This window comes from Pundamilia nyererei, unplaced genomic scaffold (assembly GCF_000239375.1).
Source record: "Pundamilia nyererei isolate P.nyererei 1_Seehausen unplaced genomic scaffold, PunNye1.0 scaffold00327, whole genome shotgun sequence".
Classification (NCBI taxonomy): Eukaryota; Metazoa; Chordata; class Actinopteri; order Cichliformes; family Cichlidae; genus Pundamilia; species Pundamilia nyererei.
This window is the reverse complement of record NW_005187728.1, coordinates 330,981-348,061: the sequence shown is the minus strand read 5'-3', so window position 1 is coordinate 348,061 and position 17,081 is coordinate 330,981. Positions and strand designations below refer to the sequence as shown.

At 42.7% G+C, this 17,081-nt stretch overlaps 1 protein-coding gene across 2 annotated transcripts in view; it reads right to left on the bottom strand.

Moving 5' to 3' along the window:
* nwd2 (NACHT and WD repeat domain containing 2) overlaps positions 1 to 17,081 on the bottom strand; it is a 57,797-nt gene that overhangs the window by 6,754 nt on the left and 33,962 nt on the right. For both annotated transcript variants that reach the window (XM_005751801.2, XM_005751800.1), the window contains exons 5-7: positions 8,662 to 8,865; positions 6,697 to 6,847; positions 4,243 to 4,832 (exon numbers count right to left, since the gene is read on the bottom strand). In XM_005751801.2, the coding sequence (XP_005751858.1) occupies positions 4,243 to 4,832; positions 6,697 to 6,847; positions 8,662 to 8,865 (945 nt within the window). The remainder of the gene's footprint in view (positions 1 to 4,242; positions 4,833 to 6,696; positions 6,848 to 8,661; positions 8,866 to 17,081) is intronic.

The window sequence follows — 17,081 nt, the reverse complement described above, 5'->3', positions numbered from 1 at the left end:
CATTTTTCCTCAAACAGTGTCTGGCACCTTTATTTAACTCAGCAGGCAGAAGATAACAGCCTTTATTCTCAGGCAGGTTTACATTAGAGCACGGCTTTTGTTTCTAAGACCTTCTGTTTGAATAGTATACTGTCAAATACAAAGTCTCAGTTTCCTGTGCTCAAAGATAAATATTTTTTAAAGTTACTGCATGACGCTAACTGTACTTCAGCACATTATAATGATAGACATCCTCACAACAGGCTGTCTTTGTGCACAATCGGTTTATTTTAGCAACGCTGCATTCAAGGTGTCCAGGCTTTTATTACCAACATAGAAGTAAAAAAAAAAAAGAATTTTAAGGACTTGAAATGCAATAAAACAGCAAACTCATAACACTGTAGAAAATGTTTAAAAGCTTTGCTTCTGCAAACCTGGAACACCAGGCTAGTGCTGGGTGTTTATATGGTAATGTAAAGAGCCTACAATAATACAGAGAAATTATAAATAATCACATAACTCCCTACGAGCAAGCACTTGTTGACAGGGAGAAGAAAAAACTCCCTTTTAACAGGAAGAAACTTCCAGCAGAACCAGGATCAAGGAGAGGTGACATTCTGCTGCAAATGGTATTAACTGTGCACGCTTCTCACTCACAGCTGTAATCACATGACTGACTTACATCAATGAAAGACGGCAGTTAACAGTAACACAGAAGTTGTTCAGCAGAGCAAACAGTATGGCACACAAAATAAAGGATTTCTAACACTAGGAACTGCACATTTACAAACGTCAGTGAGCCAGGCAACACAGCAGTGTGTTAGCAGCTGTGAGGAGCTATGTTCACACAGATGCAGGATGAACAAAAGAGAGCAGCAGCACACACACACGCACATAGAGCACCTGGGCACCAGGTGAGACAATGACAATGTGTTTCTCAAGGCTAACAGGCGTTTTTCGTGATAGCAAAATAATCTGTTCTGTGAACTTATAAAAAAAGAGTCCGTTTCTTATTGTTTTGGTTGTGTAGATTTTTCCAACTGCAAACCTATATAAAGGGCGACGTCATTGTTATAGTCTTTGTTGGTGTTTGTTTCACATGTTACGTTTCAGTAAGAGAATAACAACCCTGTCCCAAATGAAAACGTGTCAGCAAATTCCTGAAGGGAGCATTTCTTAAACTATCAAAAAAAGAAAAAGAGGGAGTATCCAGGAGAGAAAATGAATCTATGTCATAACTTAATGTAACCAGAAACCTCTTTTAACCCATAACCTTCGACACTGCTCAGTCGTCCTGGCGTGCACTGACCCTGCGTGTAGTTACATGTCCCGGGAAGTGCATGTCAGGTTACGTGGAAGGTTACGGCGTAGGGTTAAAAGGGGTTTCCAGTTCCATGTCCAACTGTAATGAGTCTAAATCGGCTGTTACAGGTTTGAAACGTGACACTGAGGATGAGGTGCCTTCAGCCTGCATTCTTCTTAATGGTCACCAGGGGGCGAGAGCTGAAGAAGAAAGACTGTAAAGAAGTCTATGGGAAAGCGGCTAATCCAATCTTTGATTATCCAGGATATGCTCATTGGCTAACAAGGTGATTGTTAAGTGATTAGCCAATGAGCACGCTGTTACACTGTCATATCCACGCCTGGCTTTTAAAATACCAATCAGACAGCGGGGAAAATGTTGATCTCGAGGCTTCAAAACAGGACTTCTGAAACCACTGAGCGTAGCTACATCCAACTTAATTACAACCAACTAATATAGCACATACATAAAATGCAACATAACCGCAACAGAAACACCACAGAACTATAAAACGCACATTTGTTTTGAAAGTGACTTGATTATAAATGTGCATAACTTTAATTAACCCGATCCTTAAGTACACTAAATGCCGACGATTATCACGAGCCGCAAACTCAGCAGTCTCTAAAGACTCATTTCTGCATAGCCAGTAATCTCTAACTGTGCCAAAGCAGCCATTCCACTCTTAGGAACCCATTACCTATTGCTGTGTATTACGCTATTAAAGTCTCCTTAACGGCTAGTTTAATTTATCATCCGATATATTTATCTTAATTCTGCATTTCTGTGTGGTTTGGGTGATGATATGAAAATCTGTTTTATTTCCTCGCACATCTGTTATCATCATAAAACACGACCGAGGCCTAAAGCTACTCTGAGAACTGAGGTATTTAAGCTCCAAATAAAAAATCCAGTCTTTGTCCTTTCATTCTTTTCAGCTACTTCCTTAAAGTGTGCAAAGAAAATCAGTATTACTAGAATAAAACAGTCCAAACTCTAACACCAGTGTAGGACATGTTGACTGGGACTGGCTAAATACTACATTACACATCAAAGACATAGTTAAATAGATATGCAAGTGCACCTCATCTTCAGATGGAAATGAAGATTGTGTGCTGGCTGTCCGGGTCTTCTCCATCACAGATGCTTCACAGAGAAGCAGGGTAATAAAATATGCTATTTAGAGGAAATAGCTGACGGTTATTAAATAATCATTTGTAGCGTTTACATTTCCGTTAAATTGTTTCGTAATAAAAATGCTCTTCTCTCCACAAACACACCACAGTGTGGAGGAACACAGATCTATATTTTCCAGCAGACCCAGCTTTGCCTAAGCTTGGATTCAAATGAAACAAACCCAACAGGCCCAGTGTGAGTCGTGCACACCGGACTCGAGTGGCTGCAAGCTTCTACACCTTATTAAGCTCCTTGAATCTAACAGCGTCCCTTTCTCATCAACCCCAGGCCTGCCGAACAGTTCAAATACATTTTTTTTCTTACTAATTTGCTGAAAGTGACTGGAGACTAATACACGGGTTAATGCTGAAGTTCAAACTGAGCATTGTTGTTGGTACCAGAGATGCTGGTGTGAGTATTCCATAAACTGCCGATCTGCTGGGATTTTTCCACTAACCGTCTTTAGAGTTTAGAGAGAAAGATCTCTGTGCGAAAACGCCTTGTTGACATCAAAGGTCATCAGGGAAAGATCAGACTGCTTTAAGCTGATAGGAAGGCAACAATAAGTCAAATAACCACTTGTTGCAGCTAAGATATGCAGAAAAACACCTGCGAATCCCTGAAGCAGATGAGCTGTGGCAGCAGAAAACCACACTGAGTGCCTCTCCTATCAGCTAAGAACAGGAAACTGAGGATAACGTTTGAAAAAAGATTCACCAAAACAAAATAGAAGATTGTAAAAATGTTGCCTGATCTCATGAGTCTCGATTTCTGCCGCAGCTTTCAGATGTTGGGTCAGAATTTGGTGTAAACAACGTGAAAGCAGTTCAGGCTTGCTGTGGTGTGATTGTGTATGACCACAGTGAACCATCTTCTGATGGCAACACAATCATCTCAAACTGGTGTCCTGAACACGACGAGTTCACTGTACTCGGACGGCGTCCACAGTGACCAGATCGTAGAAAACAGATAAGCAGTCCTGTAGCAGTTAATGCTAAAACTGCTAATGATTAAAAGTGTAGTTAAAGTATTTAGAACCATAGATCGTTTTAATGTTGCTGTTTAAACTGCAGCTTCTTCTTACACCCTCCCACTCATCCTTTTACTTTGAAGTTTAAAACTTTTCCTGTCGTCTCCTGGAAATCTTTACCGCTGAACTTTAGGCTTTCATCATCATTTTGTTGCACCTTGTAACATTTTTATACCACCTCTATAGCTCCGCTTTTGGGGCGAATACTTGAATGGCGCTTAAAATAAATGTGAGATTTATTACAAAGGTTGGACAGGAGGGGTGGATGTGTGGGTGTCTGCTGTGTGATCTTGGCTACAGTGTGATCTTAATGTAGCCGGGCGGCCAGATGGCACACAAAAGCCGGAGAGTGAACAGAGAGCGAGGTGCGTGTGCACAAAGAGAAGTCCACACACACACATTGGCTTCCACTGAACAATAAATGTACCCATTGCAACTGTTTTAATAAGAAAACTTTCCAGAAGTTCCACACAGGTGTAGGCAAACGTGTACACACGCAGTTGCATGGCTTCGTGGGAAATTAGAAGCATGTGCATGGTGATGGACAGCCTCTTGGCAGACACACAGATGGTCAAGCAAGCGTTTGATGAGAAGAGATGAACAGTCGCACGCCCCCTCATGCTCTGTTGTACAAAGATGGACACATGCTTGGATCAGACAGACGAGCGCGAACGCACAGCGAGAGCCGAAATGAGAGGAAAACTGAGACGTGGGTGGCACAAAAAAAGACGAAGTTACCGCCTGCATGCCTCACCTGTTTTGCCACCTCGGACAGCAGCAGCGTCTTTCCGGTGCAGGGTCCCCCGTACACCACTAGAGGGCTCGTCCTGCTCCCCTTAGATGGCATCAGATACTCCTGCACGTAATCCAGAGACTCGGTCTTGTACTCGTAGAGGGCCGCGTAGGACTTACACAGGGACAGGTGCTGCAGGATCTCGTCGTACAGCGGGTCAGACTCCGTGTCAAAGTTCTGCTGGACCGTGGCCTGGATGATGTCCACCATGTCCTCGTAGAACTGCTTGCACAGACCTTCTACATAGTGGCTTTCCACTTCTTGGGAGTAGCCTAACTTCATGTCGCAGTGGGTGACAGAAGAATAGACGCGGAGATTGGAGGCGGCCACGACCGTGGGGATGAACTCATCCCGCACCTTCAGGAGGCGTTCGTAGGCCTCCTGGTTGCGCATGACCCGATCGCTGCTGACCACGATGTCCATGTAGCGAGCCATCTCAGGGAGTTTGGCGAAGCGGTCAAAGTTGGAGATCTTGCGAATGTAGCAGACACATTTCCTGAGAAAGGCAGGCGTTTGTTTCCCAAGGGCAAAGTCTAATTCATCCTCCAAGGCTGAAAGAAGAAAAAAGACATTTTTTAATTGATCATATTCGAGTAGCACACAAAACCCACGAGCAACCTGCAAAGGTAAAAATTCATGACATGACACGAGCAGAACGGAACAGGTTTAAGGAGCTTTTAGCCTCCCATTATATTTCTCTTGAATCTTATTCACAAGAAGGTTTGTAAAAATCTTACAATGCAGCTTTACTGAACTGTATCACAGGCTCGCCCACAAAGAGCCCACTGACTGAAACTCTGCTTTCAGCTGAGCTCACAGGGCAGTCTGCTAATGACGGAGGGGAAGAGACAAAGAGTGAAAGGAATGCTGGGAGTTCTGGGAGACGGCACAACTTCCTCCACAGACTCTTCAATTAATGTGCATAAAAACTAGAAGCGTCCTTGTTATCTAAAATGATAAAACTCTAAGCGACACTCCTTAATTAGCTCGTATTATTCCCGATTTCCACAATTTAAACGACTAAACTGTGCCTGGTTGATAAGACTGTCATTAAAGTGTCATTAGTAGTGTGTTGCTTGCACTGTGACAGCATCAGAAAAGAAAAGCAGATGGACCGCCTTTTATAGAGGTGACTTTTAATGCAGAGAGAGTCAGAAAATTAGATGCAACTTCAGCAAGTTGTAATGATTTTAATTTCTTATTTTATTCATTTTAAACATGCTTGAGGAAATATGGCTGCCCTGAGAGTTCATTTAGATTCATATTCTATTACTCACATTGTATACTTGCAATGACACATTGTTCTGCAGTCACACTAGAAAAACACCATGGTTGGAGACTGCAGCTGCAACTTTGTGGACTTAACTCTCAATCCTTGCCTTTGAAATAACTGCTTCTGAGACGGGGACCAGGTCTGCACCAATTGCAGTCAGTTGCTGTCTTTGATGCATCAAAGTGGCAATAAATAAGAAACAATCAGAAGCCAGTCTCTAGTATTCAGTCGGTTTGTGATTGAACGCAGTCGCGTTATCAACTGTGTGAAATCTGCTTGTGATGAATGAAATGCAAAAATCTGTTGCCATCTACTTACAACCAGGGCAAGTGCCACCACATACATCTCCATTTAGACACACCCCTGCTGCTATGGGGCACAGACAACACAGAAAACAGACTCGCAACAATAATAATAATAATAATAAATAATAATAAAAAGTTGTGAAAGGCAACCATCAGCTTCTTTCTGATTAAAAAAAGAAGGGTTGTCTGACACTGCGACATGCTGCTTGGATAAATAACTCGGAAGAGAAGCGAATATGTGATCGATCAATCACTGTCGTCCGCTGAGGTGACTCTGATAGATCCTGATTGCATCTCATCTCTTGTTATCAATTTAGTTACAAGGTGACAGGCTCACTTATTAAATATACGGCCTTTGCCGTGTGATTTTCTGTTCCCCACAAAGGTTAATGTTGTTTTTATTCCAGCCAGTTGCAACCTTGGCATATAAGTGTTCTTTAATTGGGTATTTTATGTTGTGCGCATAAAACAACTTTTAAATTTATTTATTAGGAATAAACTCACCGTGTGTTTTATTTACTGTAGCAATCGAGGCTGCGACTAACAAACTTTTTTCATTATTGAACAATTGTAAGGAGAAATTAGCTGGCTTTTATTGTAACATCATTGTAACAACCCCAAGCCGACTTTTTAAAACTTGAAAACATCCAGCGAGGTATCACAGAAGAAACAAATCAATTTTTTAAAATCTAAAATTCCAATTATTTTCAAAAACCAAATGAAAAGCCAGAAAGATAAAAGTGAGCAGCAGTCCAGCAGACAGAGACGTGATCCTATTTGAAAAGAAGGTATCGAGAAAAGTATGACACGAAAAGAAAAAGCAGACGTGAAATTTACCAGAGCAAAGGAATTTCTTGGCCTGAGCGCTCTTCATGGTCCCTTTCTCTTGCAGCTGCAGCACCGCCGTTCGGAAGATCCTCTTGATCTCCTCTGACACGTTCCTCCAGGCCTTGTCGTTCTTGGTCTTGACTACGCTGCTTGACTCCATCTAAGCAGAAGAGGGGGCAGAGAGAGGACAGTCTGACTGCACAGCATGGACTCTTACCATGTACGGAGCGAGTGCTGTCACTCGCTTCTGTGCAAGAAGACGTGTGCGGCGACACAGGAAACATTCAAGCGTTTCATATGAAACAAGCTCATCATAAAGCTGACTTTAGCTCCTCTCCCTTTAGGTTCATTTTATTCTGATTGGTTGCCACATGCAAACAGAAGGTTTGAAGAAAAGGGGGTGGGGCTTCTTTGCTCATAAAGATGAACTTATTAGAGCTATTCCTCTAACTGAGAGTCACTCAAAAACTGTCTACAAAGAAGCATGGATGTTCTGAAGAGATTACTTGGACTTATTATATATGCCTCACTAGTACATGATTAGACCCTGTTTTGCCTTCAGAACTGCTTTAATTCTTCATGGCACAGATTCAACGAGGTCCTGGAAACATTCCTCTGAGATTTCTGTCCATACTGACATGACAGGATCACGCAGCTCCCATTCCACAACATCCCAAAGATGCTCTACTGGACTGAGATCTGATCACTGTGGAGATCATCTGAGTACAGTGAACTCATTGTCATGCTCAAACAACCAGTGTGAGACATTCTGAGCTTTGTGACATGGTGTTATCAGAAGATGGGTTCACTTTGGTCATAAAGGGTTGGACATGGTCAGAAGTCAAAGGAGCTTGGAAAGAAAAGCGTCTGGACTTCTTTAAGTTGCTTGAAGACGTTTCACCTCTCATCCGAGAAGCTTCTTCAGTTCTAAGGTCAAATGGTGGAGAGTCCCAGATATAAACCTAGTGGGAGTTTCCCCCCCCGGGGGGCCAAAGGGCCCCCTGATGATCCTCTAATCGCCTGAGCCAAGGTGTGAAACTGGGTGTGGGTCCCAATCAGCCAGAGTTTCAGGTGAGTTCATTGTGAAACCTGGCCCCACCTTATCATGCGAATTCCTGAGATCAGATGGCCCAGGATGTGAGTGGGCGTTAAGGCGTCTGGGAAGGGATCTCAAAGGTTTAAATCTGGGACTCTCCACCATTTGACCTTAGAACTGAAGAAGCTTCTCGGATGAGAAGTGAAACGTCTTCAAGCAACTTAAAGAAGTCCAGACGCTTTTCTTTGCAAGCTCCTTTGACTACAATGACCTGGATGACTGAGAACCTTCACAGACAGACATGGTCAGAAACAATACCTGACTGTAGGCTGTGCTGTTTAAACGTTGCTCAGACTTTCAGATTTTTCCATCGCCATGTTCAAAGTACCTAAAATGATCTTTCTTCCTCATTCTGATGCTCAGGTTGAAGTTTTTGACCCTACAAATATCTGTGTTAAAAAATGTGCGACGAAGTGTACCTAAAAAAAATGGCCGGTGTGTTTATGTATGACATCGAGTAAGGAAACGCAAAACGACTGGTTCTCTTTAATGCTTAAATCTTGAATTTTCTCTGTGATTATTTTTTATCATCAAAGTCTTTCACAGCACTTTTTTTTTTACTTCAGCGAAGCTCAAGAGAACATCAAGATGGTGTACTTAAGAAAACTGAGGCGTACTACTTCTTGAAAGTTAAAGGCAGACCTTGGACGTTTTATTTAAAATAAATGTTGCTAACAGATTCTTTAAGTGGCTTTTCAGGCTGATTTGCAAGGATGTGAAACATTTAAAAAGACAAAGTTCACTCATCGACCTCAAAGAACAGCTGCTCTTCTTTTTCCTGCACGCTGAATTTAATTCATTCCACACAAAAATCAAGGACACGAACAGCGGGAGCCTCCTGTTAGTGTGACTGAGTGCGATTGAAGCTCTGGACTCACAGAGTTCTGGTAGTTCTTGAGCATTTGGGCTTTGGGTTTGAGGTAGTATGCGGGTGGCACCGAGTTTTCATCCCTGCAGTACCACTCTTCCAGGATGTGTGTGTCCAGCCCCGCCTCCACTGCTGCATCCAAGATCATCTCAAACTCCGCCGATTCCACCTCCCCCGGCACTCGGATGCTGCCGTACTTTTCTCCCACCAGACCCTGATGGAAAGAAAAAGGAGAAGGAGAGAAAGGAAGAGGGCGTGCAAGGTGAGAAGGAGAGGCGGGAAATGCGTCTCGTCGCGACAGTTTCGGGGGCTCTATTTTTTGGATCAGTGGCGCGGGGTGAATGGCGAAGTCAATGATGCGCACAGTGCGACTTATTTAAAGCAATTTCAGAGTCACGGGCGCACATGCGGTGCGGTGGGCACATCAAGCAGCCACTTTGTGACGGCAGGGATGTAACTGCCGCCGCAATCCCCACTCCCGTGCGCACCGTGCTGAGCGATGACAGCTTTATGGAGGATGGAAATTGCTTTACGCGACAGTTACAGTAAGGAAATGATGCGCCTCTTTTTCCCCACACAGAAATATTTATTCGGTGAGGGTTCAGAAATAATGCTCACCAAAAGTTAATCACTATCACACAAACATCACAACATACAGCGCTGTGAAAGAGAAACCTTTAGTTTACAGAAGGAGACACAAGCTTTCCACCAGTTATTTATTTTATTAGTTACTGTTTGTTTAACCCTTCGTACATGAGCCAGAAACACTCAAGACATTAAAAAAAGCAGGTAAAGAACCATGAAAATGTCCTAATACTGTTTCACCTGCTGACTTCTATACACTTATGTTCCCTAACACAGCGGTCCCCAACCCCCGGGCCTCGGACCGGTCCGTGAGTCGTTTGGTACCGGGCCGCGAGAGTTGAGGCTCAGGTGTGAAATGTATAGTTTTCAGGGTTTTTAATCGTTTTTCAGCATTATTTTGTTATCGTTTTTATCGTTTACTCAGTTTTCCTGGGTCTTCTCACGTGTGTTATGAATGAATTTTCTTTTTTTCGGTACCGGTGCTGGTTTTATTTTGTTGTATTTATCTGAGACACCTTAAAGGCCGGTCCATGAAAATATTGTCGGGCATAAACCGGTCCGTGGCGCAAAAAAGGTTGGGGACCTGTTTTGAGACCTCTGCTGTTGCAATTTGGCACTATTTTAATAAAACTTTTTTGAATTTATGAATGGATCCAAACGAGGTTAAAAAGGTAAATGGACTGCTTCTTATTTAGTGCCTTCTTACTATACATGAGCACCCAAAGCGATTAATACATCATGCCTCATTAACAAGCATTTTTTTTGCACAAGGAGTGATTTGGGCTTCGGTTTCTTGCCTATGGGTACTTTAGTATACAGACTAGAGCAAATCGTCAACCTTCTGATGAGTAGATGAGTTGCTTTACCTCCTGAGCATCAGTCAAGGCAGTGACTTTGAGTTGGCTACTCAACAATCAGAAGCCTTGTGTGTGTGTGTGTGTTCAGATGCTTGTTAATGCGCATATGAGCTAATTACATGGCAGCAACTTGATGTTTTCAGCTGCTATATTGATGCTATATGCTAACCTGTCAGGTTGACTGATGATTACACCATGAGGTGGATAAGCAGTATACGCTTTTACCCACAGAGCTCAGAAACTTTTTTTCGTGACAACTCAATCAAATTTTTGTCTTTTTACTCAAACAAAAAGACTTTTTTTTACTTGTTATGCCAACCAAGCACTAGCAACATGTTACTAATGAAGTGGCCGGCAGGTATGCATTATTTTCTCTTCATGCTGTATGCAGAGGTGCAGACAGGCAACCAGTGGGATTGATCTGTATTGCAGTGGGTGGGCAGTACACAATGAATACCGTTGCAGTATTTTTAATATTTCCTAAACCTATGCTAACACGATGACATGAGAAAAATACACTTCAAATTATTTTGGTGCCTGGTAGCCAGTATTGTACGTGTCCACAGGCAGGTTTCTGCACGCAAGCATGAAAACGAAAGTGCTCCGACTCTCCTGCAGGCACAAACACAGACCTGTCTGCATCCTGCTTTCAAACTGAAACCAACCCGGTGGCTAACATGCAAACATTCTTATATATTATGGAAATATATACACCTGAATGTATGTCATTTGAAGAGGGAAATAAGGCATGAAGCTGCCATATTACACAGGACTATTTTTCAGGAGTTTGCAGAGGCATCTGATTTAGGCTTCAGCTTCATGCAAAAAAGCAGCTGCCAACTCGGCCCTTGTTGCTCGAAACTCAGTGTATAAGGCATGTTGAGGTAGATGTTTTTATTATAATACCTGTTCTGATTTTTCCTGAATCTTGCTTCTGACATGTGCTTTCAATACAGTAACAATTAAAATGACTTAAAAACTGAACATTTTCAGAGGTTAGCACTGTTGCCTTACAGCAGGGAATGGTCTGGGTTTAAATCCACCATCTGGCTGGACTGCGTTTGTGTGGTTTTACCACCTTAAGTATTCAGGTTTCCTTTCAGAATCCAAAGAGATGCAGTTAAGGAGGACAAGTTATTCTAAATTCCCCGTATATCTGAATGGTTGTCTGTCTCTTTGCCTCTATCTTCTAGTCCTGTCACAGGCTGTACCCCGTCTCCTGCTGTCTCCATGCAGCTGGAATAGGCTCCAGCCCACCTGCAACCATGAGGGTGATCAAAGTCAAGCATATATACATATATAGATATATGTATATATTCAAATAAAGCAGAGTGCACCCTTAAACATAAGCGACAATCTCAAAAAACAGATTTGTTCTGCTGGTGCACAAAAACATTTGAATGACAAGCGGCTGTAAAATGCACAGACATGGGCCAAATTTTCTAATTCTCAGTAATAAGCATTATTAGGGAAAATAAGCAGATTTGCTTTTCATATAGAGCAGACGGGGCTGTTTTGAAGGAAAGGAACTGAATGCACTAATTAAAGGGAAGTGTGCAGATTTTGAAGTTAGGATTGTGAAATTGAATTTGTGTGCTATAAGTAAAGGTTATTAGCATCACCATCATACGCCAAGCCAATACCCACAATCTCATCCACAATCTTCTAAGTCAGATGCAAGAACACTGCAAAGAGTGGACGAATAATTAGGCAGCATCGAATCAAATCACAGCCTCTTCATCCCGCTATTATCTCGAACTCCGCGTGGCATATCTGCCAAGAGTTCCAGTGAGCCGTCGAGCTTCCCGTCAGCTTTGGAGTGACAGCACATTCAATACCACTAGAAATCATCTGGGCCATTTTCTGGCGCCTTTCTCGCTGCTCTCTATGAGCCTCATCTGAGGACAATGAGAGCAAAAATAAACAAGATACTAGAAGACCTCCTTTGTAAAACCAGCTGATCTTTACTCCACGTGTCATGACACAAACCGTGCGAGCTACAAGCCAAATGATGGCGAGCTCCGATGAGCGGGAAAGCCACGGCGACAGTACGCCCCCCTCTTCAATGACGATTCAAAGCCGTTCCACGCTGGACTTCTTGTTCTCTTGGCAGTCGCAGTGGGAGAAGATGCAGAGAACGATCAGATGACGGCATGTGTCCGTAGGACGGCCTACCGTCGCCTGAGTGAGATTCATTTACATTCAACCAGTTTTGTGTCCATGTAGCGAGCGTTCGTTTGAACGTACAAGATGGTTGTGTCAGTTGCTTCGGAGGAGGAGGTGTGCCGTGTTTGAGTGCAACAGCAGATTAAAGATGGTGCTCTGGCAACAAAAAGCAAAGCTAAGGGCTTTTATGAAACAACAGGCTTAGCGCTACTGTGACTTTATTTCCAATAAAGCAAGAAGCCCATTAAGACAAGAATGCCAATGTGAGAGCAAAATAAGTGCCAGGCAAATTTAAAAGACAGACACAATACAAGCAAGAAATGTCAGGAGAAGGCTGGGATTCCCCCTGTGCGCGACTCCCCGCCTGCTCTTCCTGCCAAAATAAAGAGTTTCACAGAAAAGTAGGGCAGGCTGCTCGCTATCTTCAGTTGTGTCATGAGCTGGATCCAAGCCCAAAATGTTTCAAGTAACGAATGAACTGTTTGGCTCAGAGTGCTCCAAATAAGAGAGAATGAAGAAAACCATGTGTTTTCTTGTCTTTTTTAACATTTGCACTCCAAAAACAAAGACAAAAATATCGCATTTCCCTTTGTTACTTAAACCAACAAACAACCTGAAACCTCACTGAGATCAATGTGATAACACAGGTTTTGTGTTCTGTACAAGCAGCAACATCTGAGACTGAGCTACTGGGACAGCATGAAGATACATGTGCAGGAAGTAAGTGTGCAAACCTTCAGCCACCAAACTGGATCTGTGCTCTGGTGTTGGTGCCTTTTGGAAAGATTTTCACTGCCCTTTGACCTCTTCGTTAGGAACACTGGGTTGGACCCAAGTTTGCGCCTTCAGAGCTGTTTTGATTCTTTATGGTTCAACGAGGTGTTCCAAACGTCCCAGATTCCAGGTTCATGTTGACATGTGTTTCTTATCCTGATCGAAGCAGCGATCGGAAAGGATGGACATGGTTAGCAACGGTATTTAGGTGTTTAAATGATGCTCTGCTGATACTAAGGGGCCCAAAGGGTGCCAATAAATCCCCCCAACACACACACACCATTACACCACAACACCTGTTGTTTACACCAAATTCTGATCCTAAAATTTGAATGTCGCAACACAAATCAAGACTCATCAGATCAAACAATGTCCTGTGAGCCCACCAAAGCTGAGGCCTTAGCGTCCTGTTTTTTAGCTGACAGCAGTCGCACTCGGAGGCCCTGCGACAGACTGGCGACCTGTCCAGGGTGTACCCTGCCTCTCGCCCCATGACAGCTGGGATAGGCTCCAGCGCCCCCCGCGACCCTGGAAAGGATAAGCGGAAGCGAATGGATGGATGGATGGACAGTCGCACTCGGAGCGGTCTTCTGCTTTAAGGTTCAATGTATGTCCAGAGACGCGCTTCTGCATTTAGGTTACTCTTTCTTTCCTGTCAGTAGAGATGGTCGTGAGGGACAATTTCAGCAGATCAGGAGTTTATGAAATACTCAGACTAACAGCCATGCCACATTCTGATGCTCAGTTTGAACTGCAGCAGGTCGTCTTGACCATGTCTACATGTCGAAATGCACTGAGATGTTATGTGATTGGTTCATTAGATATTTATTCCAATGAGCAGTTGAACAGGTGCACCTAATAAGGTGGCTAAAGTTTTTCCTTTTTCTCAGAAGGAACTGTCCAGTGGGCTTGTCCAGAACTAAAACAACACTCAAACCAACTGATGATCACGTTTTCCTTTTTAAAGTGATCTTGTTGGGGTCCGTTGAAGATTTTATAAATGTAGCTCTATGTGTCTGACTGACATAAGCTGTGAGAATCTGTGAGAATTTGTTTTTCTCGTGCAGTGAGTCTATTTGCTTTAATAACTGGACAATCTAATTTAATCTGGAGGTTAAATTTGTATTTCAGCATTTGTATTTTCAAACATATTTTAAAAATTGGATAGCACTGCCTATTCTTGTATATCAGATTGAGTTTAAAGTAGCCTGGCTCTATTGTAGCAGCAAGTACAACAGAGTAGAATACAGTGGATGTGCTCTAATGAACTATAATAATAATAATAATAATAATAATTGATCTTAGAATGAATGGCCATTGGTCTTTGTAGTTAAGCTAGCTGATGGCTTTCTTCAGAGCAAAAAGAAACACAGATGTTCTTCCACTCCTCCAAACTCTATATTGAACTCACCTCTTGCTACAGCACCATACACGCTGCTCAGGCACATGGAGAAAGCCACAGAGTTCAGCAGTTATCCACATTGGGGACACTCAGGTGGGCAGTGACCATTTTGATCCAGCCATTTTTTTACGTTATGTAAGATCAACCTATTTCAGAATCAATGTTTAGGTGCAGCTTAGATCTTCCAGGAACCTGTGAACACTGAAATGCCCTGCAGGTCAACTCATCTGCCTACCTCAGATGACCTTCTGTGACTCACGGCACTGCAGTGATGTGTCGGAGAGGATGGAGGCACTGGGCTGAGCTATAGTAATACTGAGTGTGTGTGTGCGTGCATGTGTGTGTGAGAGAGAGGTAGAGAGAGGAGAGAACAGTCACTCTCCAAGTTGCTGACAAAGTCTCTGTCAGCTTGCATCCCAGTGATGTAGGGCGAATGGAGTAGCTGTGTGCATGCACGTGTGTGTGTGTGTGTGTGTGTGTGTGTGTGTGTGTGTGTGTGTGTGTGTAGAGATGGGGATTAGGATAAAACCATCTGATGCTTCCTATCAAAATTACAAAATCAGGTGTTCAGATGCCTACACAGACACAGACGCTCACACTAATCCACCCGTCTGTCACTTCTGTCACCTACTTAGCTTACTGAAGTCAAACTGTAAATGAAGAAACAAATAAATTGCAAACATTGTCCGGGTGGCTTTAACACCCGTGTCTTAGCCGGAGAGCAGATGCGCAATGGTGGATTACAGCTTGGAAGCTGACAACTTCCTTCTTGTGTGTGTGAGTGTGTCACTCCATACGCTAGTCTTTTGAGAGAAGTTACTTCTTAATACACTTTAGGTTGTGCAGAAAACACATGAAGCTAAAGTGGCAATAGCAAAGCACACAGTGGCCAAATGGCAGTGCCAACTCTGCCTCACTCCCTCTTTCTCTACTCTGTTTTTTTTAATCCTTGAAAGGGGGGGGGGGGGGGGATGGTAAGGGGCTATATACTCTGACTAAGTGCACTTTATCTGATGAGCCAGCTGAGAGAGGCAGCAAAGATTTTGTGCACAGCTACAGTATGAATTAGCAAATCAATCACTCACACGGTCAATTAATCAATGAAACACACAGTCAACTGTTCGGGTATTTGCTGCATAAGCTTTTGCACAGCAGAGGAAAATATGGCTCTGAACAGAAGCAGATGATGAGAGAAAAAAAACGTTTTTTTCTGACACTGAGAGCTGTGTTACATCTCACTATGTGCAAACTGGAGCCTATCAGCATGTAGTATGTGCCAATCGTCATGGTAATTTTGCAAGAAATTAGTTTTTCACCATCATTTTGACTTCACTAGAACAGAATGGTTAAAAAACTGTTTAAATCTGAACTGATTTGTGTATTCTTTATCCATGTCATACTGTTTCTTGGTGCAGTCACGTTCTCCTCTGATTCATCTACTGTCCATTTACTTCTTCTGACTGGCTGTCCTAAATAGATAGAATAAACCAGCCTTTAGAGCTTATACATGACGCCAATGCAGAAGTGCAAAAACAGCATATTTTCTAGGATCTACTTGAGACTGGCTCCAAAAGGACTCCTGTGTTACAGCATGAAAAAGCATGTTTGGGGCCTAAAATTAGTTTTGGCTTCCTGGAGTGGGGTGAAATTTTTTTTTTATAGCCCATCGATCCATTACTGAGTGACTGATAGGTCTTTTAACACAGGCAGCTGAGACTCATCCACGACTTGGATTGGACTTCTTCAATGTGATTATGCTGTTTGTTATATTTGGAGCACAATTAACGTATTATCTAACGAATGTTATGATGTTGCATCCACCCAACATGTTTGTGCTTTATATGGGGGAGTGAAATTCTTGGATTTTTATTAGTTGCTTAGCACTAATCTGATATGTATCTCTGTGCATTGCACATATGCAGTTTATAAATCCAGTTTGATAACCCAGCTAAACAGCACCAGCTGATTAGGGCACTCAACTCTCTCATCCATGTACGGTAACTTGTGGCTTTAAAAAAAGCAATACTGTTAAAAGTGAAACTTTTAAATGCAGATTTCAAAGTACATGTATGATACGCTAGTATATAATATGAAATATGGTAAGTGAATCCAAATGCATAAGTGCCTTGAACCTGCCTTTTTTTAAATTCACTTAATTCACACCCCTGCAGTACCTTTGCAGCCCACCAGGGGCCCGGGCCCACACTTTGGGTTTCACTGGTCTGGGGAAACGGCCTGCTGACTCTGTGAACACTTCCTGCAGAGTTTATGATCCATTTTGTGAATTTGGGTCATTCTGAGTGTCAGAAAGGAGGGTTGTCCAGGATTTGCTCATTGGCTAATGATTTGATTAACAAGTCATTAGCGAATGAGTGGGTGGGTTCAAATTCAGATGCACCCCTTCACTTGTTACAATTTTGATATGCCAAGAAGAAAAAACTAATCTCATCTAATGAGGCTTCAAAAATATGACTTCATTAATGGCCTGGTGACAGCCTATCCGGTCGTTAAGTCTGACGTCACTAGCCGTGTCTGGGCCTAAACTCTGCTGCAGGCCCATACATCTGCAGCATGTCAAAATGCACAACAGTAAATGTTTTTTTGTCACTACGAAAAACTGTCTAAAGTCTTTCATCTTTAATAAAA